At 36.7% G+C, this 27999-nt stretch overlaps 1 protein-coding gene and 1 non-coding gene across 4 annotated transcripts in view; both read left to right on the top strand.

The window, feature by feature from the left end:
- The window catches only part of LOC105060923 (probable sulfate transporter 3.3), a 55306-nt gene extending 42931 nt beyond the window's left edge, over positions 1 to 12375 (top strand). For all 3 annotated transcript variants that reach the window (XM_073247946.1, XM_073247945.1, XM_019845906.3), the window contains 2 exons: positions 11984 to 12060; positions 12139 to 12375. In XM_073247946.1, coding sequence (XP_073104047.1) covers positions 11984 to 12060; positions 12139 to 12285 — 224 coding nt within the window. In that variant the 3' untranslated portion in view covers positions 12286 to 12375. The remainder of the gene's footprint in view (positions 1 to 11983; positions 12061 to 12138) is intronic.
- An 11643-nt stretch (positions 12376 to 24018) lies between these two features.
- Positions 24019 to 24127, top strand: LOC140853540 (small nucleolar RNA R71). The gene has a single exon (XR_012136610.1). It is a non-coding gene; the product is annotated as a small nucleolar RNA R71 (small nucleolar RNA).
- Positions 24128 to 27999: the final 3872 nt, after the last annotated feature.

The following is a 27999-nucleotide window of genomic DNA, read 5'->3' as shown; positions in this document are numbered from 1 at the left end:
CAACAGCTTTCAAGCAGTCATGCTCCTTCAGGAAGCCTCTGATGCTATTCTGTGCTGCGCCTTCCCCTCCACTTTGAAGAGAGTGATCCGATATTAGTATTCCAATCTGAAGCCAGCTTCTATCCACTCTTTTTGACAGTCGAGCCAAGCCTTTGTTGCCCATTTCATCACCAACCGACGATAATAGAAGCACTCGGACTACCTCTAGACCATCAAACAGAAGGAAGATGAGTCTATTTGATCTTACATAGCTCGATTTAACAAAGCTATGTTGGAAGTTCACGACCTAGATTACTCGGTCGCAATGTCCATCTGAAGGATGGATTGTTGATGGGCGACTTCAAAAAGTTACTATTGAAGATCTTTTTCCAGGATTTTTCAAAAATACTGGTTCGAACAGAGAAATATGCCTGATTGGAAGATTATCTGATAGAAGAAACCACTCGAATAATCCCAACTGTGGAGAATCAAGAGTAAAGCGGGGCTCGCTCATCCAAATGAAATGGTGAAAATCGCTGTCGTTCAAGATCCCTATCGAGGAGAAGAAATATTTTGCCGAGGAGGAATCATTCACCTTCGAGGTGATTTGGCGATTTCACTCCTTTGAATACTTCTAGAAGAAAGATATTGATGGAGGTGTGAATCGAGTTGCCATCACCTCTAAAGATGCGGACAAACCCAGGGCACTGCGATCTTGACAAGTATTGCCTCTACCATCATGACCATGGTCACGATACCGAAGATTGTAACCAGTTCAAAGAGAAAATTGAGCGTTTGATCCGAGAGGGGAGGCTGGATCGGTTCATCTGATGACATGGTCCTCCACGCTAATATCCTCCAAGGGTCGGACAGCGCAGTGGAGACATCCCATGCTTCGCAATGACAACGCCAGTCCTCTCAGCTTCAACCTCAACTAGCACCAGCACTACCACAGGCGGAGGGACAGGCGGTAGTAGAAGATTGACCCATGCAGGATGAAATTCATATGATAACTAAAGGGTTGTCTGGATCGATAGAGCCACATGCGGTGAAGAGGCCTCAGCTCGAGGAGCCAATTAACAAGATGCTGAAGGTGTACAAACCCCGATGTGTGGTTATTACTGCTAATATAGCTGACTATAATGCACACTGCATTTTTATCGATAACGAAAATTCTATCGATATTTTGTACTTTGCTGCTTTCACTGCAATGGGGTTTGTTCTCAAATAGTTGAATAAATTCAGTACTCTAATCCAAAGATTCTCTGAAAGTTCGATAATTTTGGAGGGGACTATCAGATTGCCCCTTAACTTGAAAATCAAATCCAGGTAGGTGACCGTCCACGTTGATTTTCTTGTGCTTAACCTGCCGTTAGTCTATAATGCAATACTTGGCCGACCAAGTCTAGGAGCGCTGAAGGCAGTGGTGTCAAGCTACCACTTGATGATGAAGTTTTCAATGAAAGCTGGAATGGGATACGTTTGAGGCAATCAAGCCATGGCCTAATAGTATTTCACTGCTAAGCTGCGGGCGGAGGAACAGCCGACGGCGTCCCAACCTGAAATCCCAATAGGTTTGGATGCTCGCGATGATCTGGCTAGAGAGCATGCTCAACTGTCTGAGGATCTAGTGGAGGTCCCTTTGAGGAAAGAAAATTTCTATCAAACTGTGAAAATCAGATCATTTATAGATCAGATAACCAAAACTCGGCTAACTACTCTTTTGCAAAAAAAATATGGACCTGTTCATTTGGGCGGCGGTAGATATGCCTGGCATGGATCTAGAGGTGATGACTCATCACTTAGGAGTGAATCTGACCTTCCATCCTATAAAGCAGAAGAAGAGAAGCTTTGCCCTAGAGCACCAGAAAGCAATTGTTGAGGAGGTAGACAATCTGGTTAAAGTCAGCTTCATCCGAGAAGCAATGTATCCCGACTGGCTCGCTAATATGGTGCTAGTCAAGAAGACGAACGACAAATGACGCATGTGCATCGACTTCACTGACCTGAATAAAGTCTGCCCCAAAGACAGCTATCCTCTCTCTCGAATAGATCAATTGGTGGATGTCACTTCTGGGCATGAGCTCTTCACCTTCATGGATGCCTTCTCCAATTATAACCAAATCTGGATGGCACCTGAGGACAAGGAGAAAATAGTCTTTATTACTGACTCTGAGCTCTATTATTACAGGGTGATGCCCTTTGGGCTAAGGAATATCGGGGCAACATATCGATGACCAGTGAATAAGATATTCAAAGATCAAATTGATTGCAATATAGAGGTCTATGTAGATGATATGTTGGTAAAAAGCCGAGCCATCTCAGATCACATAACCGACCTCCAAGAAACCTTCAACACCTTGCATCGATTTTAGATGCGGTTGAGTCCCACAAAATATGCCTTCGGAGTTAGCTATGGAAAGTTTATCAGATTTATGATCTCCGATGAAGAATTGAGGTGAATCCAGAGAAGATTAAGATGATTCTAAAGATATCCCATCAAGAAATATAAAAAAAGTCCAACACCTCATCAAAAGGATCGCCTGACTCAATCGTTTCATCTCCAGATCGGCTGAGAGATGTTTGTTTTTTTTTCAAATCCTCAAGCAGTCGAGAAACTTTCAATAGATGATTGAGTGTCAGAAAGTATTTGAAAAGTTGAAGCAGTACCTTAGCTCGGCACCCTGCCTTACAAAGTCCCAATCTGGAGAAGAATTGCTACTCTACCTTGCCATATCTCCATCAGCAATTAGTTCAGTTCTTATCCGAAAAGAAGGATGAATACAAAAACCAGTGTATTACTCAAGTAAGATCCTTCAAGATGTTGAGATCAGCTACACAAAATTGAAAAAATTAATATTTGCTCTGATCGTTACGGTAAAGAAGCTCCAGCCCTATTTTTAAGCTCATACAATAGTGCTACTCACGGATCAATCGATCAAGACAGTCTTTCACCGTCTGGATATGTCAGAATGGGTTGCAAAATGGATCTTACAACTCTCTAAATTCGACATTAAGTTCTGCCCAAGGCCTTCAATTAAAGCTCAGGTCTTGGCGGACTTCATCCTTGGGTGCACCGTCCATGATGAGGAGGGCTCAGAGGCTGCGGAGGGTAGCTCAATGGTGCTAGAAGAACAAATAAATATGAACCCTGAAGATCAGTGGATTCTTTATATGGATGGATCTTCTAATTCATCAGGATCAGGAGTTGGAATCATCTTAATCAGGCCGAAGGGTGATGTGGCAGAGTACGCTCTGTGATTTGAATTTTTAGCTACTGATAATGAAGCAGAGTATGAGGCTTTAATTATCGGGCTTAGACTGGCAAAAGATTTGAGAGCCAAATACTTGAAGATCTTTAGTGACTCTCAACTGGTGACAGGGCAAGTCAAGGACGAATATGAAGCTTGGGAAGAAAATATGAAGAGGTACCTCGAAAAGATAAAAGAATTAACCACATCTTTTCTAAGCTTTAATATCCAACAGGTACCTCGCATACAAAATACACGGACGGATGTGCTATCAAAGCTAGCAGCCTCTCTACTGCTCGAATTTCAAAAAAAAAAACTTACATCGAGATATTGAAAAACTCAAACCTAGAAGAACCTCTTACTGTTTAGTAGATTGAAAAAGAACCTTGCTGGATTGACCCCTTACTGAAGTACCTTAAATCAGATGAATTACCACCTAACAGTCGGAAAGCTCGAAAAATCTGCAAGCAGACTGCCCGCTATGTGCTTCATGATGATAAGTTGTATAAGCGATCCTTCTCTCTCCCACTTCTGAGGTGTCTGCGACCGTCCGAAGTAGACTATGCACTAAAAGAGGTCCACGAGGAGATTTTTGGAAATCATTTAGGTGCAAAGACTCTTTCTTACAAAATCCTCCGGCAAGGCTATTATTGACCTTCGATGCAAAAGGATGCCTCCGATTTTGTTAGAAGATGTGATCGCTGTCAAAGGATTTTTAATATTCAGCATCAACCAGTGGTGCCTCTTACTCCTATCGTTGCTCCATGGCCTTTCGCTCAATGAGGAATAGACATTTTGGGTCTCTTTCCTCAGGTCTCAGGTCAGCGCAAATTTCTCCTGGTAGCCATTAATTACTTCACAAAATGGATGGAGGCCAAGCTCCTAGCCCATATAATAGAGGCTAAGGTTAAAGACTTCATCTGAAAATCTATTATTTGTCGTTATGGTCTTCCAAGAGTGTTGGTAATTGACAATAGCAGGTACTTCAGCAGCTTCCGACTCTAAAAAATCTGTGAAGACCTTGGAATTGAACAACACTTCACTTCAGTCGGACATTTACAAGCAAATGGAAAGACTGAAGTAATGAATAGGACTCTCTTACAAAGCCTAAAGGCTAGACTTAATCAAATTGGGAGGTCCTGGGTGGATGAGCTGTATCATGTGTTGTGGACATACCGAACAACTCAAAGAATTTTGATCGGAGAAACTCTATTCAACCTTTCATTCGGAACCGAAGCAATTATACCAGTTGAGATCAGGCTTTCTTTCTTCAGAGTCGAGGAGAACAACGAGGACACCTACTCTGAACGGTTGCAAACCAACCTTGATCTGGTTGAGGAGAGTAGGGAATGAGCTGCCATGCGAATGGCATCCTATCGACAAAGGGTGGCCAAATACAATAATTTTTGAATCAAGTCTAAGGAATTTCGAGTTGATGATCTGGTACTGTGGTGCGTCAAAGTCTCACAGCCTACGGAGCAGAAAAAGCTATTGCCTAATTGGAAAGGTCCTTATTAAGTGGATGAAATAGTACGCTCTGAAACGTATAAATTGAGACAGCTTAATAGAACTCCACTTCAAAGATTGTGGAACTCAGCTAACCTCCGCATGTATTACCAGTGATATTATAATTTTGTTGAAGTATATGCATGAATTAATGTTCTAATTTGTCAACATCGGTATTTTCACATATAAATGAGAGTAATACCAATTAGGGGCTTATATTTAAACTTGACCTTTGATTTGTCTTGAGATGTTAATAGCCTTTGATTGGCTTATATTTAAACCCGATCTTTGATCAGCCTCGAGATGTTAAAAGTCTTTGATCGGCTTATATTTAAACTCAGCCTTTGATCGAACTCGAGATGTTAAAAGCCTTTGATTGACTTATATTTAAACTCGACCTTTGATCGATCTCGAGATATTAAAGATCTTTGATCGACTTATATTTAAACTCGATCTTTGATTGAGCTCGAGATGTTTACAGCTTTTGATTGGCTTATATTAAAATTTGATCTTTGATCAATCTCGAGATGTTAAAAGCTTTTGATCGGCTTATATTTAAACTCAACCTTTGATCGGCCTTGAGATGTTAAAAGTCTTTGATTGGCTTATATTTAAACTAGACCTTTGATTGGTCTCGAGATGTTAAAAGTTTTTGATCGATTTATATTTAAACTCGATCTTTGATTGGCCTTAAGATGTTAACAGTTTTTGATCAGCTTATATTTGAACTCGATCTTTGATCGATCTCGAGGTGTTAAAAGCCTTTGATCGGTTTATATTTAAACCTGATCTTTGGTTGGCTTAGAAATTCTAAAAGCTTGAGATTGGCTATAACTATCCCTATTCTAGTGTCGAAGGCAAAAGGAAGGTATCAGTGCATAACCTGAGAAATTACATCATATAGCTATTCTATCTGTCTGATTCTTAAACTCGAGAGTAGGGGGTAGTATTACGAAGATTGAAATTTTATTAAGATAAAGCTTTTACGTTTTACGGCAACCATATGGAATCAGTATGATTCAAAAAATAACAACATAATTATATATATATATATATATATATATATATATATATATATATATATATATGAATGCATGGTTGAAAAGTTGTAACTTTATTCCAACAAGAAGCATTTATAAGAGTCTAGTCAGCTCTTTGTCTGACATTACAAGATGAAGAAAAGAAAAAAGTTGACTACTCTGCTGGTGGGGCATCATCGGCTGGTTGCACTTCATTGACCTAGGAGATTATTCTGTCATTAAGATCTTCAACATGCCACGCTCTGCGGAGAATCATGAATTGGAAAAATATGTAAGTATTCCTTCATTTCTCGTATAGCTGCATCAAAGCGTCTTCCATATCCATCTTGAGATTGGACAGCTCGGACAGATCAAGTTATGGGTACAAAATTCGAATTACATTCTGATAAAAGCTGCAGACAGAATGATGCCCAACAGCAAAGGTCGTGTGGATCGTTGATTGAGAACTGTCCATTAGCTGGTCATGAGATCGAAAATAAGAAGCTTTTTGTCCTCCCGCTAGAGATTGACCTTCTGGTTCCCGCTCTCTGGACTGAGATTTTTCATCAAGGGAGACTGAAAGAGACTCTTTTGGGCCGATGTCGGCGATGGGAGTAGTCACTTGGATACCTCATTATTGTATGTTCTTGCGAGCAGTGATAATTTTCTTGCTATTCAATGCTTTTTGGAACTTTGAAATTTTCTCTCTGATGTTGCAGAGTTCGTCTTGAAATTGCAATGTCTGCTCGGACCTCATCCATCCAAATTTTCTGTACTTAATCAGAGACTCCAAGGCATAGATTTCTCCATGGGTAGAGTCAAGCTGACGACGATATACGGTTAACTTCGTCTCCATGCCCCAGGACTGCTTTCTTCTGCATCGGATATCCTCTGCATCTCTTCGGCCAATCGTGCCTTCTCGATGCTGCGTGCTACAACTCCTCATCGAGCCTCCTGTTGAAGTCTACCGACTTCTTTTTCGACCTCATTAAGTTTTTTTTGAGTCTTTCGCATTCTCTTTCCCTGATTGACAGCCTTTCTTTCAAAAAATTTAAATTTCTTCTCTAGAGGATACCTCGTTATTGTATGTTCTTGCGAGCGGTGATGATTTTTTTGCTATTCAATGCTTTTTGCAACTTTAAAATTTTCTCATTGATGTTGCAGAGTTTGTCTTGAAGTTACAATGTCCGCTCGGACCTCATCCATCCAAATTTTTTGTACTTAATCAGGGACTCCAAGGCATAGATTTCTCCATGGGTAGAGTCAAGCTGACGATGATATACGGTTAACTTCGTCGCCACGCCCCAGGACTGCTTTCCTACTGCATCGGATATCCTCTGCATCTCTTCGGCCAATCGTGCCTTCTCGATGCTGTATGCTATAACTCCTCATCGAGCCTCCTGTTGAAGTCTACCGACTTCTTTTTCGACCTCATTAAGTTTTTTTTGAGTCTTTCGCATTCTCTTTCCCTGATTGGCAGCCTTTCTTTCAAAAAATTTAAATTTCTTCTCTAGACTCTTAATATGAGCTTTAATTTTGACTGTCATCACCGGAGGAAGAGAAGTGGCCAGTAAAGGAGCAGCAGCTATCGGACCAATGTCACAAGCATCATTCACCAACTATGCAAATAATTGAAGATGGTAAATTTAAAAAGCTCGTAATTTTATTTCATTAAACGAAAGTTTCTTATAGTGATAAAAGAAAAAATAAAAAGTATAAGTATTTAATCTCCGACCTTCTCTTGGAGAGTTGTGTCCGAAGGAGGCTCGAAAGGACCTGCATCAATAGTTGAAGAGGAGAGCAGCTCGACGACATTCTCCTTCTCAGAAACGAGGAGTTCGAAGACAGTGTGAACTTCCTTGTCATCTTCATCTCCATCTTCATAATCCAAGAAAGCAAGATCAAGTTTCGAATGCTCCTCCTCTATCAACCATCGATAGTCGACCCAATCTTCTTTGTAAGCCTGATGAAAAATCTTTTCACTGAAGATCACATGGCTATTGCGATATTCTTTAGATACCTTAAATGTCTCAACTGCTCGAGCTATCTCCTCAGTGAAGATAGATGATGCCTTGAATTCCTCGATTGAGGAGTGCTGGATATCTTGAATACACTCCTCAGTCCTTCTCTCTGCCTTTTCTCCCTCTCCAGGGTGAGGGCGAGATCGGACTCCACCTGCCCGAGGGCCCCCTGGAGATTTTTGACCTCAGCCTCTAGTTCTTTAATTTTCATCCGAGCTATCTAGGCATCCATGTCGGCTTTTTTCTTGGCCTTTCGTGCCTGTGCTTCCCTGACTGAGCGATCCGATAGATTGATGAGAACATGGAGCAGCTACATTTCAAATCAACTGAGTCAGAAAAAATATGATGATTAAAAAAAAAGAGGGGTGATAGGATAAATGCTATACCTGGTGGCCAATGATCAAGGATAGTTTCTTCAGACTGAAAATGCTCATCTTATCTATTTGCTCTAACTCTATTGGAATAATGGAGTTTTCGACAGTTTTTCGAATTGTCTTTCAGTCTTGAAAAAATAAGCCCTCCAGAATGTCATTGAAAAGGGCCTCATCATTGTCGGCCTTCTTAGAAGATCCTGTCCGAGCAGAAGTCTTGGAAGGCCGAGGTCACTCGATGATTTCTTCTCAAAAGTCGGTGGTCGGAGTAGGTGCAGGTGTCGCCAAAACTATTCCGACCTCGAAAGAAAGTATTTGATCGATGGAGACAGGCTCTTGGCTGAGCTCGACAGATTTTAATTTTTTCTTTCTCTTGATCTCGACAGTCCGAGTCTTCCTCTTTTGTGGAAGAGAGGCCTTTAACTTCATAATATCCTTTGCCGAGGGTTCCATTTCTACAATTATTCAACAAATATTGGGTTAGAGAGCTATACACACACACATATATATATAAAGAAGAGAGAAAGCATGAACGACCCCACTTATTTCGAGGTTCGCTAGAGGAAAGTCCTGCCGAGAAGAGGATTCATCGGATAAAAGCTCATACAAATGAGGAGTGTTGCAATCTAGGAGATCCCTAAGTCCTCTCTTTTCTTCGGCACTCAACTCTATAGGCTTCAAAGAAGTAGCTTTGATCCGATCCCAGTCCAGAAATTAGGGAAGTGGCATCCCTTTGAGAGGAAACATACAACCAATCGGCATATGGGTATTTCTTTAATGTGAAGAGAGCTCGAAAGAGAGGAATCAAAGGTTAGACTTCAGTCCGAGAGCAGAGAACAAAAAACCCTAGATATATCTAAAAAAATTCAGAGACGCAAAACAGAAAGCAATCTTATAGAATCTAAAAAGCTCAAAAATGAAGGAAAAGATGAAAAATCTAAGATCTGCTGAAGATTTTTCTCATACACCACTATTCTACCTGGAGGTGGACTGTGGACTCGAGCTTTGGAATCAGAAAGTTCAAGATGGAGCTCGTTCGAAATATAGTATTGGGTTCGGAGTAACTCCAGATCATCCAAGGTCAACTCAGTTTGGATCTCTCCAAGTCTGACCAAAGGATTGATTTTAGACCTAGGGTTTTTCGGATCCTTACTTTCTCTCGCACGGGACTCTCACTCATAGAGTTTTCAAAACCCACCATGGAAATAGAAACCTAAGGAGAAATGAAAGGAAGAAAAAATCAAGAACAAGGTAAGAGGGACTTACCTTCAAGTAAGAAATCAAAAGAAAGCAACCATCTTTCGAGAGCTCTTCACATGATGGAGAATGAAGAAAATCTATCTGTGGGAGCTTTGAAGCAAGAAAAATGACAAAAAGAGAAAAGATTTCATCAGAGTCAACGGGGTAAGAAAAAATAAAACAAAAGAAGCCATCCCTTTAAATAGAAGGATGCACATCGCTCGGAGGATGTCAAGTCGGTAGAATCTCTAAAATGGACCACATGTCAAGCCTTTATTAGCTCAACAACTAGCCGATGGTCTCCACATTTAATGCATCCCAATAGAGAAGAGTGGCGTCTGTGAAAATTTCAAAAATTTTATCATTAGTTCGATAACTTTTTTGTCTGAAAAATCACGCATAGATATTTGATTTAAAAATATCTCTTCACATCTCCGGCCATTCAGAATGTCAAGATAAATACTCCCATAGTCCGATCAGAGCTCGGACTAACGACTAAGGGGATATCTGTTTGGAGTAATTTGGAATGGACCGATGATGTATAAAGATTCATACCCATTATGACCCATTGGGTCCATTTCAGCACCTCTCAAGTGACCTAATTATTGTAGTTTGCCCGACCTCTGATCGACAAATGTCTGTCCTGATCTCTGATTGGAGGTTATTCTGTTCGATCTCTCGTCGGCATATTTTTGATCTGATTTATGATCTAAAAGAACTAGTCGGATTGCATACCTTAAGCAGTGCAACTGCATGATTGATTATGACTCGTTTGTCCTTTGGTCGGCATGTGTTTGATCCAACCATTGATCGGAGAATCAGCTGATCGATCTCCAGTCTCATCCGATCCCTACATGGCTTGCATATTGGAACAATCTCTAATCAGCATAACAACTGCAAATCAGTCTTTCGGATCAATCCATCTAATCGAGCTTTGATCGAAAAACTATCAATCCCAACTCTTAGTCAGCATACCACACTCTCTGATCTCTCCTCGGAAGCAGATTGATCAGGCTCAAATTCAAAAGGCATGCGCTAACTGGCCATAGCTGTCAATACTATCTGGATGTAATCGTCTGATCCTAAGAATCTTTCAGGTATAACCATCTGATTCTGAGAATCTTTCAGATGCAACCGTCTGATCCTGAGAATCATAATCAAATAACCGCACCAGATTCGGTCAGTCTGTCTACCAAAAAATGGTTACACGGCCTCTCCTTTATAAATACTCAAACTCCGAGGATCCAGGTAAGTAATTTGTCTTAGAGAGTTAAAACTTTGCTTCTTTATTTGTGCTTTTTGATTTGAACATCGGAGGATCCTCGTCGGAGCACAATCCTCTGATCCAAATCTTTTTGCAAGTTGCTCCAGCACTGTGCTTCCTAATTTTTCGGCATCAACTAGAAACAAGCCGTAACAATATCATATTCAAGTATCATTCACATATTTCTTCTCATATCATTTAATTTAATCATGAGAAGAATAAGAAAATCTATATTTTTTGAAATTCATTCAGTTATGATATTAAATAAAAAATATTCTCTCAAAATAATATATACATGAATCAAAACTTTTTGATTTTCTTATATCAAAATTGTTATCCAACACATGACTTTGAGGAATTTTACTTTTGAAAATATTAAATATTTAAGATTCAATGTATTATTCTGTGAATAATTTTTAAGTAAAGTGAGAAATTGAACCAAATATTTTTTTATTATAAAAGATTCTATATTAATAACTTTCAAATATCATTAACAAATAAATAACTATATTTTGTACTAGATTATTGGTCCAAATTTAGATATTTAATTACTGGGATTTCTCTCCCTTCTTAAAAAAAAAAAATCTCAGTTATCTTTATAATAATATTGAACTTTTCTCAAATGCCTCTTCTTATATCATTTAATTTACGTATGAGAAAATATAAGATGATCTATATTTTTGATGCCTAGTTACTAATGTTATAGATTGAGAACTCATCAAACAATGCTAACCTTAAATATAGCTTATCAAAATATAAATTTAGATTTACACAATATAAATTCTATTGACATTCCATCATGAATATTCTCTTGTTTCTCAAAAAAAAAAAATCATAAATATCCTCTTAATAACAGCATGTTTGCTACTTGACCTTTTGATTTTTATAGAGCAAAATTGTTGATCTCAAGGAAGATGATAATTGTTTCACCTTATCCCTAGTATGGAACTATCTAGTTGAAAACCTCCTAGTTAATATTTAAAATTTAGTATCTTTTGAAAAATTTTGAAATGAGGTAAGGAATACAAGATTTTATTGGGAGGGTCCAGATGAGCCTTTGCACAACGGTGAGGTTGCTTCTGTGATCTTTAGACCGTGGATTCAAAACAAGAAACAATCTTTTCAAGCATAAAGGTAAGATACCATACATCTAACCTTTCTCAAATCTTGCAAGGGTAAGAGTCTCATGTGTTGCACTGCTCATTTTTTTTTATCATATAGCCTTAACAAATAGTTAGCTATATTTTGTACAAGGTTCCTTTAAGTTTAGGTGCTTTAGTTTTACTACTATAATAGCTATTTGGGTATTAATGCATCTGATAATTGGTTTCAGCTGTACCTACAATAGACACAAGTGGGGTTTCATTCTTAGTTGACCTAAAAAAGTCTATGGAGAAACATGGATTTGAGGTATTTTATAGAGATAAAATTATTTTATTTCTTGTTAATTGTATGATATATGAAATGGTGATATTTATTTGGTTACAGCTTGTTCTTGTAAATCCTGTGGGAGAAGTGATGGAGAAATTGCAGCGAACAAATGGTGTTCACAATTTCTTTGGAGTAGATTCTCTTTACTTGACTATTGGGGAGGCCATTATTTCGCTTTCTTCTTTGTTGAAGGAGTCCACATGATTATGTAGAAATTTCTAACATAAATCTACATATCAAAACTGTTGTTTGCTATGCCTTTTTATGATGGATGGACTTGTTTTGCTTCCTTAATTTTTCATTTTAACATTAATATACCCATATATAAATGTTTGTGCATCTACATATACTATTTATTCACATATAAAGTTTTTATAACATTTTTCTTTCTTGTAATATGCATTCTCTTGAGACAATCTCACTCAACCACTAGCCAAAAATTATAGTAAGTAAATATGCTGGTAACTTGAAGAAGATAGTTGTATTTTCCTTGCAATTCCATGGTCATGATCTTTTAAGATGATGAACTTTTTTAGCTAAAAATAGGTCTGCATCATTATTTATCTCATTTTGAAATTAAAATGAAGGGAGAAATAGCTATGTCATACACAATATTTTAAACAAAGCATGATCACATATTGATTTGCAAGAATCATAGTCATTTATTTAAGCCAATAATTCTTAAAGTCAATCACATCAAAAGCTATATTAATTGAAAATTGAAAGATCCTTTTATTCCTTTGAAGCCAAAAGTTCCATCACAAGACTATAGAAAGAAAACTCCAAATTGTTAGAAGTGTGTTATGCCCTAAAAATCATTTGCAAAACTAACATAGCAATTGATGAGATATCATGGCTATTTCATCTGTACACAAAGTAATAAATAGTATTAGGTCATGCCACACATGAATGTTAGCAAGTATCACTATTTGGAAGAATGATCAAGTGGATGGAGTGTTCTCCATGGAAAGAATTGGATTGCCATTATGGACATTATCTAATAACGGTTGCATGTGGATATTTCTCTTAATTATTAGAGTAGTAGTTCTTATTTAAAAAAAAAAAAAAAAGAGTAGTTGACTCTACAGTAGCATGACGGAATGTTTCAAACCAATCCAAAGGAGTATGAAGTCAAGTCAATCAAGAGTAAATCAGTGAATTAGTATAAGGATGTTTGGAATTTTGCTTTAATAAAAAAGATCACAAATTTATAAACCTCCCCTAATCATGCTAAATCTATCCTCATTAATGGGTGTGATGAAGCTATTAGCTAATTGCCTATCTATCAAGAATCACATCATTCTATTGAATATAATCTCTTAAGAAGTGGTGTCTTATCTTGATGTGCTTAACTCTTAAATATTGAATTAAATTTTTGATTAAATTAATTTCACTTCTACTATTAATTCTTATTAATTTATTATTAAATTATATGCTATAATCTTTTAGTTTGTTTAATTAAGAAGATTTGAGCACCATTGATTCTGACTGTAATATATTCGGTTTCGACCATTGACAATGCTAATAAATTTTATCTTTTGCTAAACCATGAAGTTATGTTAATACCCAAGAATTGGTCTGTTCTGCTAGTACTTTTCTTATATAACCTACAAAATCCACATCTGAATATCCTATTAAGTATAAGAGGATTGCTTAAAGTACCACACCCTACATTTTGAGTTCCAATTAAATATCTCTAGATTCTTTTAACTACAATTATGTATGATTCACACATATACAACCACTAAACATGATATCAAAATCTACTAACAATAAGATAAAGCAATGAACTTATTATGCCTTATAAAATTTTAAATCTACACTTTTACCATGCTCATCATAATCTAACTTGCTCAAAATCACGGTGCCTAATGCATTAGCATTCTCCATCCCAAACTTATTCAAGATCTTACTAAATACTTATGTTGGTTGATGAATATCTCCTTCTTTATTTTTTTAATTCGGAGTTTGAGAAATAATGTAAGTTCTTCTATCATGCTCATCTCGGACTCTTCCTATACAACTTGGGCAATGTCTTGACATAAAATTTCATTGATAGTATCAAAGATGATATCATCTTTATATATTTATACTATTAATAGATAATTATCCTTTCCTTTATAAAAAGAGTAGTATCCATATTTCTTCTTACAAAACTATTTTTAAGTATAAACTTGCTTAATCTTTCATGCTATGCATGGGGTGCTTGCTTAAAATCGTATAAAGCTTGTTTTGGCTTCGGGTTGCTATATACTGCTTACAGCAATCTAGACTGCTATATATGTATACTTTGTTGTACAGTTTAAATAAAGTTGCTAACGTTTATAAAAAAAAATATCATATAAAGCTTTGTTTAATATAAAATATACTTTAGAAACTCATGATTTTCAAAACTAAGGGGTTATTCTATTTAAACTTCTTCGACAATGTAATCATTTAGAAAAACACTCTTTAAACCCATTTGAAAAAATTTGAAATTTATAAAATATGCAAATGCAAGTAAAAGTATAATAGCTTATAATCTACCCACAAATGCAAAAATTTCATAAAAATCAATATCTTTTTCTTAATTATAAAATTGTGCAACTAACCTAATTTTATTTCTTATTGCATTACTATTTTCATAATTCATTTCTAAATTTCCATTTTGTGCTAATTATCAGATAATTCTTAGGTCTACTCACTAATGCCCATACATTTTTCTTTCAAATTAATTTAATTCATTTTGCATAGCATTGATCCAATTAGTATCCTTTTCGACTTCATTAATTTAGGTTTAACTTATGAGACGAAAGCTAAGTGATTACATATATTCCTAAATAAAGATCTAATTCTTACCCTATGAGATAGATCATCAATTATAAGTTCTTTCTGATGATTATGATTGTACCTTCATTCCTTGAGTAAGTCATGTGTGCCTTAGTATTTTCTTACCGACCTTGTTGATCTTTATCATCCTCATCTTTATTTTTATTCTTATCATCACATTCTCTTTTATTCTGCATTAGAGTGTCCTTTACAATGAGCTCTTCCATTTTCTTTTACAAGTAAACTTGCATTATCATTAAGGTCATCCTTTTATCTTTATGGAAGGTCAATACCGTGATCAAACATAACATCAATGGACTCCACCACTAGTGTTCCTTTATTAAATATCCCATAAATCTTACTAATAGAGGAATAGCTAAGAAAAATAGCTTCATTAGATTTAATATCAAAATTTTCTAATATATCATTACCATTATTCAAAACAAAATATTAGCAACAAAAAATATGAAAATATCTAATGTTAGATTTTCTTCCTTTTCAAAGCTTATATGGAGTTTTTTCTTTAAAGTATGTCCAATCAATGAATGATTAAAGATGTATTAATTGCCCTCCCTGGAAGATTGCTTTTACATAATATGGCATAGATCATTTCTTTTAGAATTCTATTCATTTTTCCTGCTATCCCATTCTGCCGAAGTATCCTAGGTGCAGAAAAATTATATTTAATTCCATTTCTATTGCTAAATTTCTCAATCATAATTTTTAAATTTAGTTCCATAGTCACTTTGAATACATAAAAGTAATAAGCTATTTTTATTAAAAACTTTTTGATAAAAATTTGATAATTATCAAGGTCTACATGCATCACTTGGGTTGGCTCTTCCTTGATACTAGACTTATCAGGGATCTCTATATAGGTCGAATATCGGTGCATTCCGAGGTCACCAGTTTCGATAGCAGATCTGCTCAGACATTCTCTGATCTGGATATTTACAAAATCTTGAATTTATTGAAAGAAGAGATTATTTCTTGTATCTTTTGTAGATACTTTTGCATGAAAGATGCTTTCACCTTGTACTCTCCTCGAACCTGGCCAACCACCAAATGAAAGGCACTGAGTAGCTGAAGGTGTAGAACTTCGAGCTCTTGAGCGAGCCTCAGTCTAGCTAGGAGTGCTTCATACTCTATTTCATTATTTGAATTCTTGAAGCTGAAACAAAGGGCTTGCTCTATTATAATGCTGTCGGGACTGGTGAGAATAACCTAACCTCATCGCCTCTGATATTGGATGATCTATCAACATATAATGTCCACGGAATCACAAGCATTGAGGAAGAATATTCCAGTGTGGCCTCGACTATTTCTAGATTATACACTTCACAAGAAAATCTACCAAAGTTTGAGCCTTGATGGATGGTCAGGATCGGTAATGAATATTGAACTCCCCAAGCTCCATGGCCTATTTGGTTAATCTTTTCGAGGCATCAAGCCTCTGCAAGATCTGCGTCAAGGGTTGATTAGTCAATATAGTGATGGAGTGCATTTGAAAGTGTGGTTGGAGCCTCCGTACCAAGAACACCAAGGCATAGGCAATCTTCTCCACTTGGGGTATCTGATCTCTGCATCTTGCAACATCCTGTTGGTGTAGTAGATAGGCTTCTATAAATTATCTTCCTCTCGAATGAGGACTGAACTTATGGCTATAGGGGACATGGCGAGATACAAGTACAATATCTCCTCGGTAGATAGCCTGGTCAGAAGTGGAGCCGAGATAAGATACTCTCGAAGCTGATCGAAGGCAGTTTGGCACTCGATCATCTAGTGGAAGTCTTTGTCTTGCTTCAAAGCCTTAAAGAATGGCAAGCACTTCTCTGCCGACCTGACCACGAACCTGCTCAGTGCAGCCACACATCCCATTAGGCACTGCACTTTCTTTTGAGTCCTCAGGGGTAACATCTCCATGATGGCTTGAATTTTTTTTTAGATTTGCCTTGATCCTGCGGTGGGTAACCATGAAATTGAGAAACTTTTTTAGGGCTATCCTAAAGATGCACCTTGCTCAAGTTGAGCTTTATGCGATACTTCCTTAGGGTTTGAAAGATTTCCTCGAGATTCACCATGTACTGCTTTATCTGATAGCTTTTCATCAGTATTGCAACCAATCTAATTTTTGAAGATCTCCGTATTGCGACCAATCTGATTTTTGAAGATCTTATTGATGAGATGCTGGTATATAGCTCTTGTATTCTTTATACTGAAAAGTATAACTTTATGACAATATAGCCCCTAGTATATGATGAAGGATGTCTTCTCCTCATTCTCGGATACCATTCGGATCTGATTATATCCGAAGAAGGTATCTATGAAACTGAGCATCTGATGCCCCATAGTGGCATCGATGAGCTGGTCTATCCTAGATAAAGAAAAACTATCTTTCGGATAAGTTTTATTCTCAGTAAAGTATATATACCTGTCATTTGACGTTCATCTTCTTAACAAGGATGATATTTGCCATCCACTCAAGGTATTCCACCTCACGGATGAAGCTTGCTACCAGGAGCTTGTCTACCTCCTTCTTGATAGCTTGTTGGTACTCAAGGATGAAGCTCTGCTTCTTCTACCGCACCTATCGATGTATTGGGTCAAATATAGATGGTGCATCATAACCTTCGGATTAATGCGTAGCATGCATGTCCTCTGAAAACATTGAAGTTGGCCCATAGAAGCTCGGGAGCCTGGCTTGGGAGACTTCATCTTGCTGTAATTCGATCTGGACCATTCTGCTGGGGTTTGATTCATGCAGGGGGGCTAAGATAAGTTGCTGGGTTGGCTCCTCATGCTACTGCTTTCCTTCGATGTGGGCATCAAAGCGTTCAATCAGCATGGCCTCTCTAGACTTCTTGCCTTTAAGGGAGGTGACATAGCAATGCCTGGCTAGAGCTTGATCACTCTGGAGCTCACCCACAACTTGGGTGGTAGGAAACCTTATCAATGGATGGTAGGTGCAGATGATGGCTCGAAGGACATTCAAGTCAGACCTCCTTAAAATTGTATTGTAGGCCGAGACTACCTTCATGAGTAAGAGGTCAAGCATGATCGTGGCTTGCTCAAAGCTTATCCTGTGATCACAAGCAAGGTTACGATGCCTTCGACGAAGATGGTGTCATTCAAAAAACCAACTAAGAAAGAATCGATCCTTCAGAGTGGGTCTGCAAGTAGATTCATTTTATAAAAAGCATCACAAAATAAGATGTCTATAGAGCTTCCATTATCCATCAAAATTTTCTTTACATCATATTTGCAATGGTCATAGAAACAACTATGGCAATGTCATGAGGGGTCTGGATGCATCCGAGAAGTAGATGACTTCATCCGACCTCTATCTCTTCGGTGTAGGGGCCCTCATCTAGATCACACGGGCATAGGCCTTCCTTGCAAATGAGCTCTCGCCTCTAGCCACGGATACTCTTGCGATGGTATAGATGACTCCGATGATGGGTCTGTTGTCAAGCAGAGGTTTGGGCATGAATTGGAGTTCGCAGCCTGAGACCTCGGTATCCCTAAAATGGTTAACAAAGTCCCATGGATAGCCTTGTCGAATGAGGACTTTTATTTCCTTCTTTAGTTGAAAATAGTCCTTGATATCATGACCATAGGCAATACTTCATCCGATCGTGCTAGGACCACCGGCTCATCTTCCTCGGCCATCGAAGGATATTCTAGTTCTTATTCTCCATCAAAATTTGACTCCAAGGAGCATTCAAAGGCATGAAGTCCTCAAAATGCCAAGGGCTTCAAGACTAATTGGGAGGCTTCCCTTCGCACTTTTGCATTTTTGGCTAGGGAGCAAAGTGATCCTCCCTTGCCCTCTTTTACTCTGCCTTCTTCTTCCACTTCTCCCCTATCCTCTCCTCACCATCGATGTACTTATCAGCATGGGTGAGGAGCTCGAAGAAGTCATAGAGAAACCTCTTCTAGAGGGAGAAGTAGAAGCTATTTGCCTCAACCTTTTTTTGAGGAATGACATCACAACTGAGTGGTCCAGATTGTGGACTTCCAACATGGCCATTTTGAAGCAACTCATGTAGCTTAGGAGGGATTCACTATCTTCCTGCTCGACGGAGAAGAGGGTATATGTACCCTTTCTTGGCTTTTTGCTGCTCTAAAATTGAGCAGCAAACTAGCAATCGAACTCCTCAAAAGAGTGGATGGAGTCTAGCTAGAGCTTTGTGTACCAAGCTCGAGCAGTACCTTGAAGAGTAGCAAGAAAAGTCTTGCATAACAGAGCATCCGAGACACTTTGTAGCAATATGAGCACCTTAAAACTCTCCAAATAGTCATAGGGGTTGGTGGTACTATTGTAGACCCCTATCAATAGTGCCTTAAAGTGGTGAGAGATCGACTCCCTTATGATATGCCTCAAGAAGGAAGGGCGAGTAGTGAACAAGGACTCTCCTTCTGGAGCCAATTACTAGTGCTGGCGGAGGACCTTAAGGTAGCGATCCACCTCCTAGATCTTCCAGTCCAGTCATCCTATCATCGAGCCTCCTAGGTTGGCGACTCATAGATCCACTCGTAGAGGAGCTCTACAAGAAAAAAGAGAGTGAAGGAGTAGGTTCATGCTCCTTACCTCGCTTATTGTCCGTGGGGCAAAGTCGAGGGACTCGGATCGTTCTTCTTGAACCGAATGGTCAAGGTCGATGATGAAGAGAAGCTCGTTTGGAGCTCCGATGGGTGGATCGAGAGACTTGAGGATCTTCTTCTGGGCTAGTAGGGCAGGACTGGTTGCTCCTCCTCAGGCTCCTCGAGGGAGGAGGAAGATCAGCGTGACTGAGATCGAATGATTGCTCAACACATGAGCGGGCTGATGAGTTGACGGCTGTAGACCATGCACTAAGGTGGTCAATGCTGGGACCTACTGCAGAAGCTGCTAGAATTGCTCAAAGGTGACGGTCAAGGTAGTCGACACCTCCAAAATATTAAGATCCTGATGACCCTGATCAAGATCAGTGGGTTCCACAAGTGATAGGATCAAGATGCTGTCGTTAGGACACCATGATTATCAATCAAATTCTGACTTCAATAAAAATTAAAAACATGTAGAAAGTAGTGAGTCGGATCGAATCCACAGAGAAGGCAGGATTTTGATTTGAAATCTTTTATTTTATAAAAATAAAATAAAATTTTGAAGAAAGTAATTTAAGTCAAAAAATAAAAATTAAAATACAAAAAATAAATCGGATACTAAGATCTACTAACTAGATCCTAGCATCTATTTACAATAAAAATAAATAATAAAAATTTAAAAAATATAAAAATAAATTGGTACTAAGATCTACTAATTAGATCCTAGTATCTACGTGCAAAAAATAAAAGATAGAAATTTAAAGTGCAGAAAAATAAATTTTTTATTAATTGAAATTGAAATTCAAGTACAAAAAATTTAAAAGAAATAATAAAATAAAATAAAAATAAAACTGTAATAAGGATCTGAAGTTGATCAGTCAAGCCTCATCGAGAAGATAGTTGATGATCTCTCCATCTTCCATCGTACTCTGTAGAGTGAACCGACTTCTCTCCTTCTTTTTCTTGAGTCTCTAAAGCTATTTAATTTTTTTTCTACTTTTTTTTATATTTTTTATTCAATTTTTTTGCTCACAAAGCTTATTCCCAGACCTCTTATTTATAGATAAATTTTTTATAATTTTTTGATAGAAAAAGAGTCCTAAAACCCTTAGAAATCATATTAATCCCCTTAGAAATATTTCTGACCGTCGGATGGAGCTTGAACCATCCAGATCTATCCAAAATTCATAGTTTTAATCCTTATCAAAGTCGGATCAAACCACAACCGTCTGATCATGCCTGAGATTGATTCTGGACCGTCGGATCGTGCTGATAATCTCTTATTCTCAGTCGAGAGCAACCTCAACCGTCGGATCTTATGATGGATTCATTTTCGACCGTCCGATCATGTAAAAAATCCACTTATAAATCGACAACGAACAGCAGCCGTTGGATCGATCTTCAGATTAAATCTTAATCGTTGGATGGCGCAAAATAGCTTTCGCTGCCCGTAGACCGCACCTGTGGACCACGTAGCATTTTTGGTGGATCGCATCCTGGCAATGTGAATCGAGCACCGTTCCACCGTACACCGAAGGCTATTTTCTTTATTTTTTAGGATATTTTAGCTCCATTTTCGCTCCGATTTTCATCTGAAAAATTGAAAAAAATATGCATTAAATTTTTCAAAAATTTCTCTTCATTTTGATGTTTAAATTGCTCAATTAAATTAACATCTATTTTTTTATAGATATATCTAATTTTATATTTTTTAAAAAATTACTTATTTTTTAAGAAAATTTAATAAATTCATGAAATTAAGATTTTTAAGAAGATGTTAGTATCATAAATTATCAAAAATATCTACAATAAATATAAAAATATATCACTTATCACACTCTCCAACTTGAACTTTGCTCGTCCTCGAGTAAAGAAAGAATTTAGAATTAAGTACCGTTTAACTTAAAGTTTTGAATTTCATCAAATAATTTTCAAAAGGACCACTGATGTTCAGTAGAGTGCGAATGAGATATGTCATTGGGATATTAATACTAGTTAATATGAGAGTTAAACTAAGAACACTAAATTTTTTCTGAACTTTTTCAAATTATCCCTACTTTTATCTCCAAATCATTTACCTTCATATGGACAAGTATATTGTTACTTCTGTCCTTCATTTATTGATTGATTGATTTTTTTTTTTTAAATGTTATACTGCTATTGAGTGTCTTAACCTTTTAAGCTTTCTGTTTGACCCATGTAGCGAGTTTTCAGTCAATGACTCCCAAACCAGATAGCTTTAGGGCACTAGGTATAAAATATCCCTCGAACCTACTTGCTCGAATCAAACAGGCTACGAGTTAAAACTAGCTTTATAACAAAGCTTCTTTGCCCTTCGTACTTTTTGATGCGAAACTCAATGCTTGCTTAGGTAAAGAGGCCCGATTACTCAGCACGAAGTATTTAAAAATTTTTTTTTTTGAATATATGAAGAAACGTATGATTACTTTATATAAGTCCATAAGAAGTAAACTCTTTTTTGATGCTGGTAGAAAAATTTAGAAATACTCAAAGAAAACTATTTAAGTTCTAAACTTAACTCTTTATTGAGTTTTTTAAATACTTGATCCCTTAATATCTCACAAACTCTCTGATCTGTACATCAATTTTTTTTTAAAAATGCTTGGTTTAACTTGATTCTTAAGTATAATCAGATACTTAAATACTAAATACTAACTTACTTGAGGACTTAAAAAAATTTTTTATTCTCCCCCCATAACTTAATCAATATTGTCCTCAATGGAGTAGAAAAAATGAAGGGTGCATGCAAAGAGAAAGAAAAAGAAAGATGTCACATGATCCATAAGTCTTTTCAAAACTGATTCTCCCCCCAATTTAACCAAGATTATTTTCAGATCCCTACAAAAGACACAAAGCAAGACTCGATTATCCTAAATAAAATACAAAAAAAGCAAAGATAAAAACAAAAATTTAAAATTTAAAAACTGGGTTGCCTCCCAGAAAGCGCTAAGTTTACCGTCTTCAGCTAGACCATACTGATTCTCTCACCTATCCCGTGTCAAATATTGGATTGATAAATTCTAATGATTTTGGATTGCCAATCTCAAGAAGATGGTCTATAATAAATTTTAATATTTTATTATGAATCTTTAGAAAGTAGTTCACATCCTCATTCTTAATTTTAGAAAGATAGTTCACAAACCCATTCATAGACTCTTGTTTATCGAGAATTTTTCCTATTTGTTCTTCTAAAATGCTCATGAATTGAGTTTTTAGGTTAGAAGTTAAGTTTGAAGTAATGGGTGCTGAAAGGATGTCAGTTGATTTTAAACATGTGTACTCAGATGTGACCAAGGGCAATTTCAGTTCTGGAGGAGGTGATTTTAAAGTGGAAGAACCAGCTTCTAGGGTTGAAGAAAATAGGACTTTTGGTGAATATATCTTAGATAGCTCATTCGCTCTCTTCTCTTTATCACTTAGATCAATATCAGTACTGGGCTCAGGTTCTTCTATTAGGCTAGTCTCAGTACTAATCTCCTCTTCTAAATTTTCTTTTTGGCTAGCATCAGTACTAGCCTCACTCATCTGGACTTGATATGGGTCCTTAAAAATCCTATCACTTTTAAGTTCAGTAATTGCTTTGGCATTTTCAAATTGAGGATTCTTAGATGGGACATTAGATTGATGACTAGATCCAGGTGGTTGATGAGTGGATGGATTGTTCCTAGGATTTGGTACTGGTTGGCTTGGGAGTTGACCTGGTTCTCACCTCATGGTAGACTCAGCTAATTGACTTATTTGTACTTCTAGCCTGATGAGGGATTGCTGTTGGGTCATAATCATTTATTGAAGTTGGTTCAATCTATCATCAGCTAGATTAGTCTGTTGAGGAGATGGGTATGACGGCTGATTGTAATAGAATGGTTGAGTAGGCTGACTAGGCTGACCACTATTATAGGCATAATTTTGGTATTGGGGTCTATTCTGAAAGTTTTGCAAAGGAAGAATTTGAGTCTGAGCCTGAGTCTGTGGGATCTCCAAAAAAAATTAGGATGGTTCCTCCAATCTTGGTTATATACATTTAAGAATGGATCATCGATAGGATTAGAGTAACCTTGAGCAGCTTGAACTTATTCTTGGATAAAAGGTGAAAACTGTGCAGTCGTAGGACATTCACTAACATGATGGGCTGGATTAGTACAGATGGAACAAATCTCCTGATAATTGGGAGGTGGTGTGTATTGTGCAGGAGATTGTTGACCTAATACTAGAAACTGATCAAATTTTTGGACAAGAAGGTCGACTTTATCTAATCTTTGGGATATTAGGTTCAGATTGACCTTAGGACTAGAGTCTGTTTGCTTGATCTCAAAAATTTCTACTCGCTTTTAGTGAGGGATTGATCTTTCGTAGGAGGATAATGAAGCATGATTGATTGAACTTTTACTCAAAGTTTTAAATAAAGTGTAGTCTTCATCCTCACTTTTACTCATGAATGCATCCCCACAAGATGCATCTACTATCTGTCTATATTGGTCACCTAAACCCTCATAAAAAGCTTGAACAATTTGCCATTTAGATAGACCATGGTGTGGGCATTTTCTAAGAAATTTCTTAAGTCTCTCCTATGATTCATGAATTTGTTCTCCTGAAAGCTGAGCAAATCCAATAATGGCTCATCTCATGGTATTGGTTCAACCTATGGGATAGAATTTCTTAAGAAACTCATGCTGTATTTCAGCCCAAGTTTGGATTGGTCTCCCTATTGTGCCAAGCCAGTACTTGGTTTTATCTTTAAGTGAGAAGAAGAATAAGGTCAATCCAAGTACATCATCAGTAAAATTTTAAATTTTCACCGTGGAATAAATTTCTAAGAACTCATCTAAATGCTTGTAAGGATCTTCATTAGTATTCTCATAGCAAGACGGAAGCATCTGGATTGTGGTCGACTTGATCTCATAGTGGCTTGCAGGGATATCAGGTAAGTGGATACAAGTTGATGGGTTATAGGTGGAAGGAATAAAATATTTCTTTATCTGCCTAGGTGGTTCTCTAGGATCTCCAACCATCTGATTTTCAAGTTTAATATGAATCAACCGTTCAATCTCAGGATTGGGTTCAACTAGATCAGGATAGAGAGATCTTCTACCTAGCATATACCAGTGTAAATCCTAATGTATGATTCAAGTTTTGTTTTTGTTTCATTTTTTTTTTTTAAGAGAAAAAGGAGAGAGAAGAAAGAAAGAGTCCTAGACCTAGATACGTAAGGTGAAAAGAATTAGTTGTGGTTTAGTGTTAATTATAATCAAGTTAGCAAACAATTAAACCTAGATACCTATGGGTTTCTTAGACCTAACAGTTCGATATAGAGTGGCTTAGCTTAAATGCAAATTAGATTTGTTCTCACTTCTTTCAACTAGCCAAGTAAGAAGTGGGATCATAGGGGTCCCCCCGTTGCTTGCCTTAGACACCAATTGAATTGACCAGGTAAGCTAACGAAACCAATTAAATAACCACAAATCCACTTAGGCTGAGCCTTTATAACCTCTAGCCTTAGACACCAGTTTCAGGAGTGAATCCGAACTTACTTTGTACTTAACTTGACTACAATACTCAGAACTGAACTCAATTAATACTAGGGGCCAATGTCTACTTGATTTTAGTTAGGCTAGAGTTAATGTGGGATGCTGGTTGGTTGTTTTTGGGCCAAGGGAGGGTGATGAAATCTCTATCTTATCTTGTTATGGGTGTTGCCCTTAAATTGATTTGAGATAAATATGCACAACCAATTTCAAACAAAGGATTTTATGCAACTAAATTAGATGTATGAAACTAATAAAACTTGAAAGCTTACCTTGTCTCCAACGATCACCAAAAATAAATCTACAATGATAAATGCTCCTAAAAATTAAGTTTCTACTCTTGTCATGCAATTTTTATTAGGTTTATGTGGATGAATTTTAGGTTAATTAAAAAAAATAATAATTAATACTAAAAAAAATAGTTAGGGTTAGGGTTAAGATTGATCTCACCAAGCAAAATTTGAAGCTTTCTATCTTTTTTTTTTTGAATTTTTGATTTTTTTCTGCATAAAGATAAAAAAATAAAAAAAATTAGTAAGTTAAATTTATAAAAAAAATCAAAAAAATCAAACATTAAAATTGGTGCTATACCCGGCAACGGTGCCAAAAATTTGATAGGGTCAAGATGCTGTCGTTAGGACACCGTGATTATCAATCAAATTCGACTTCAATAAAAAATAAAAATATGTAGAAAGTAGTGAGTCGGGTCGAATCGACAGAGAAGGCAGGATTTTGATTTGAAATCTTTGATTTTACAAAAAAACATAAAATTTTGGAGAAAGCAATTTAAGTCAGAAAATAAAAATTAAAAGTATGAAAAATAAATCAGATACTAAGATCTACTAACTAGATCCTAGTATCTACTTGTAATAAAAATAAATAATAAAAATTTAAAAAGTATAAAAATAAATTGGTACTAAGATCTACTAATTAGATCCTAGCATCTACGTGCAAAAAATAAAAGATAGAAATTTAAAGTGCAGGAAAATAAATTATGCATTAATTGAAATTAAAATTTAAGTATAAAAAATTTAAAAGAAATAATAAATAAAATAAAAATAAAACTGTAATAAAGATCTAAAGTTGATCAGTCAAACCTCATCGGGAAGATGATTGATGATCTCTCCATCTTGCATCGTACTCCGTAGAGCGAACCAGCTTTTCTCCTTCTTTTCTTTGGGTCCCTAAAGTTATTTAATTTTTTTTTTATTTTTTTCTACACTTTCTACTCAATTTTTTTGCTTACAAAGCTTATTCCCGGACCTCCTATTTATAGATAAATTTTTCATAATTTTTTGATAGAAAAAAGAGTCCTAAAACCCTTAGAAATTATATTAATCCCCTTAGAAATATTTCTGGCCGTCGGATGGAGCTTGAACCGCCCAGATCTGCCCAAAATCCATAGTTTTAATCTTTATCAAAGTCGGATCGAACCACAGCCTTCTGATCACGTCTGGGATTGGTTCTGGACCGTCGGATCATACTGATAATCTCTTATTCTCAGTCGGGAGCATCCTCAGCCGTCGGATCTCATTATGGATTCATTTTTGGCTGTTCGATTGTGCAAAAAATTCTCTTATAAACCGACAACGAACAGCAGCCGTTGGATCGATCTTCAGATTAAATCTCAGCCGTTGGATGGCGCAAAAAAGCTTCCGCTGCCTGTAGACCGCGCCCTAGCTCTGTGGACCGAGCGGCGGGTCCACCGTACATCGAAGATTATTTTTTTTATTTTTTAGGGTATTTTAGCTTCGTTTTCGCTACGATTTTCACCTGAAAAATTAGAAAAAATATGCATTAAATTCTTCAAAAATTTCTTTTCATTTTGATGTTTAAATTACTCAATTAAATTAATATTTATTTTTTTATAAATATATCTAATTTTATATTTTTTTTAAAATCACTTATTTTTTAAAAAAATTAATAAATTTATGAAATTAAGATTTTTAAGAAAATGTTAGCACTATAAATTATTAAAAATACCTACAATAAATGTAAAAATATACCACTTATCAACAGTCACCTCCAAAAAAATGACGAAGGATGTCACCATAGTCTTCTTATTCTTCATACTCGAATGATGGAGAGAGAAAAACTCAAGATCTCATATATGAGTCAGGATCCTTCCTCTAGCACTGATCTATTACCGTTGCGAAGTCGAGCTGGAATCGGGAGAGAGACGGTCACAGAACAGCTAGTCATGACCTCCAGATGTGATGATGGTGTCGGATCCTCAGTTGATCCTTTAAGCAAATCCTATAAAACTATTAGAAAGTCTTCATGTCGGGGGATTTTTGGATGGTAGACCCTTTGATACCTAAGTTAATTTCCCACGAAAGCAAACAGAAGAGATCTAAGCTTTTGGGTAGAGTTTGATAATAAAATCAAGTCTGAAGTGTGGAAAACTAGAGTAAAGGAATATAGAGTGAAAGCTCAGATGATGCCATGCGGAGATCAGATATGGAGTTGGAAGATCTCAAAATTCTATGGAGGAAACAAATCCAATTTGTATAGAATCAATCTCTGGAAGAATGTATGCAAAATAAGTATTTACGTATCTGAAAGATCCCAAAGACTAGAGTTTTATAAATGAAGATGGATATCTGTTATCTTCGAGAATGTGTGCCTTTTGTTAGAGAGCCGTGATTGTGGAAACATACTCTGACTGTTAAGAAATAACCGCTTATATGTTCTAAAGTTATTTGAATTATAGATCTCACTAAGTAGTGGGGGAAGTTGAGCAGCAAAAAAATTGACTTCTTATCATCTTACAGATAAAAGACTCTGAAACTCCCCCCAACACGATCGTAGAAGATCGAGTAGTAGAGACTGAGCAATTACTCCATCACCTTCTATCAAGTATACATGTCGAGCTATCATTGGATAACCAGCACCATGATGGGCAACCGATCTTTAGGTATATCATGTATTATCTATCTATGTCTATGCTCTAATAATAAACACATTCTGAAACCGAGAA

The sequence above is a fragment of the Elaeis guineensis genome, chromosome 13 (genome assembly GCF_000442705.2).
Source record: "Elaeis guineensis isolate ETL-2024a chromosome 13, EG11, whole genome shotgun sequence".
In the NCBI taxonomy this organism is placed as follows: Eukaryota; Viridiplantae; Streptophyta; class Magnoliopsida; order Arecales; family Arecaceae; genus Elaeis; species Elaeis guineensis.
The sequence above is the reverse complement of the archived record's forward strand: the minus strand, read 5'-3'. Positions and strand labels throughout refer to the sequence as shown.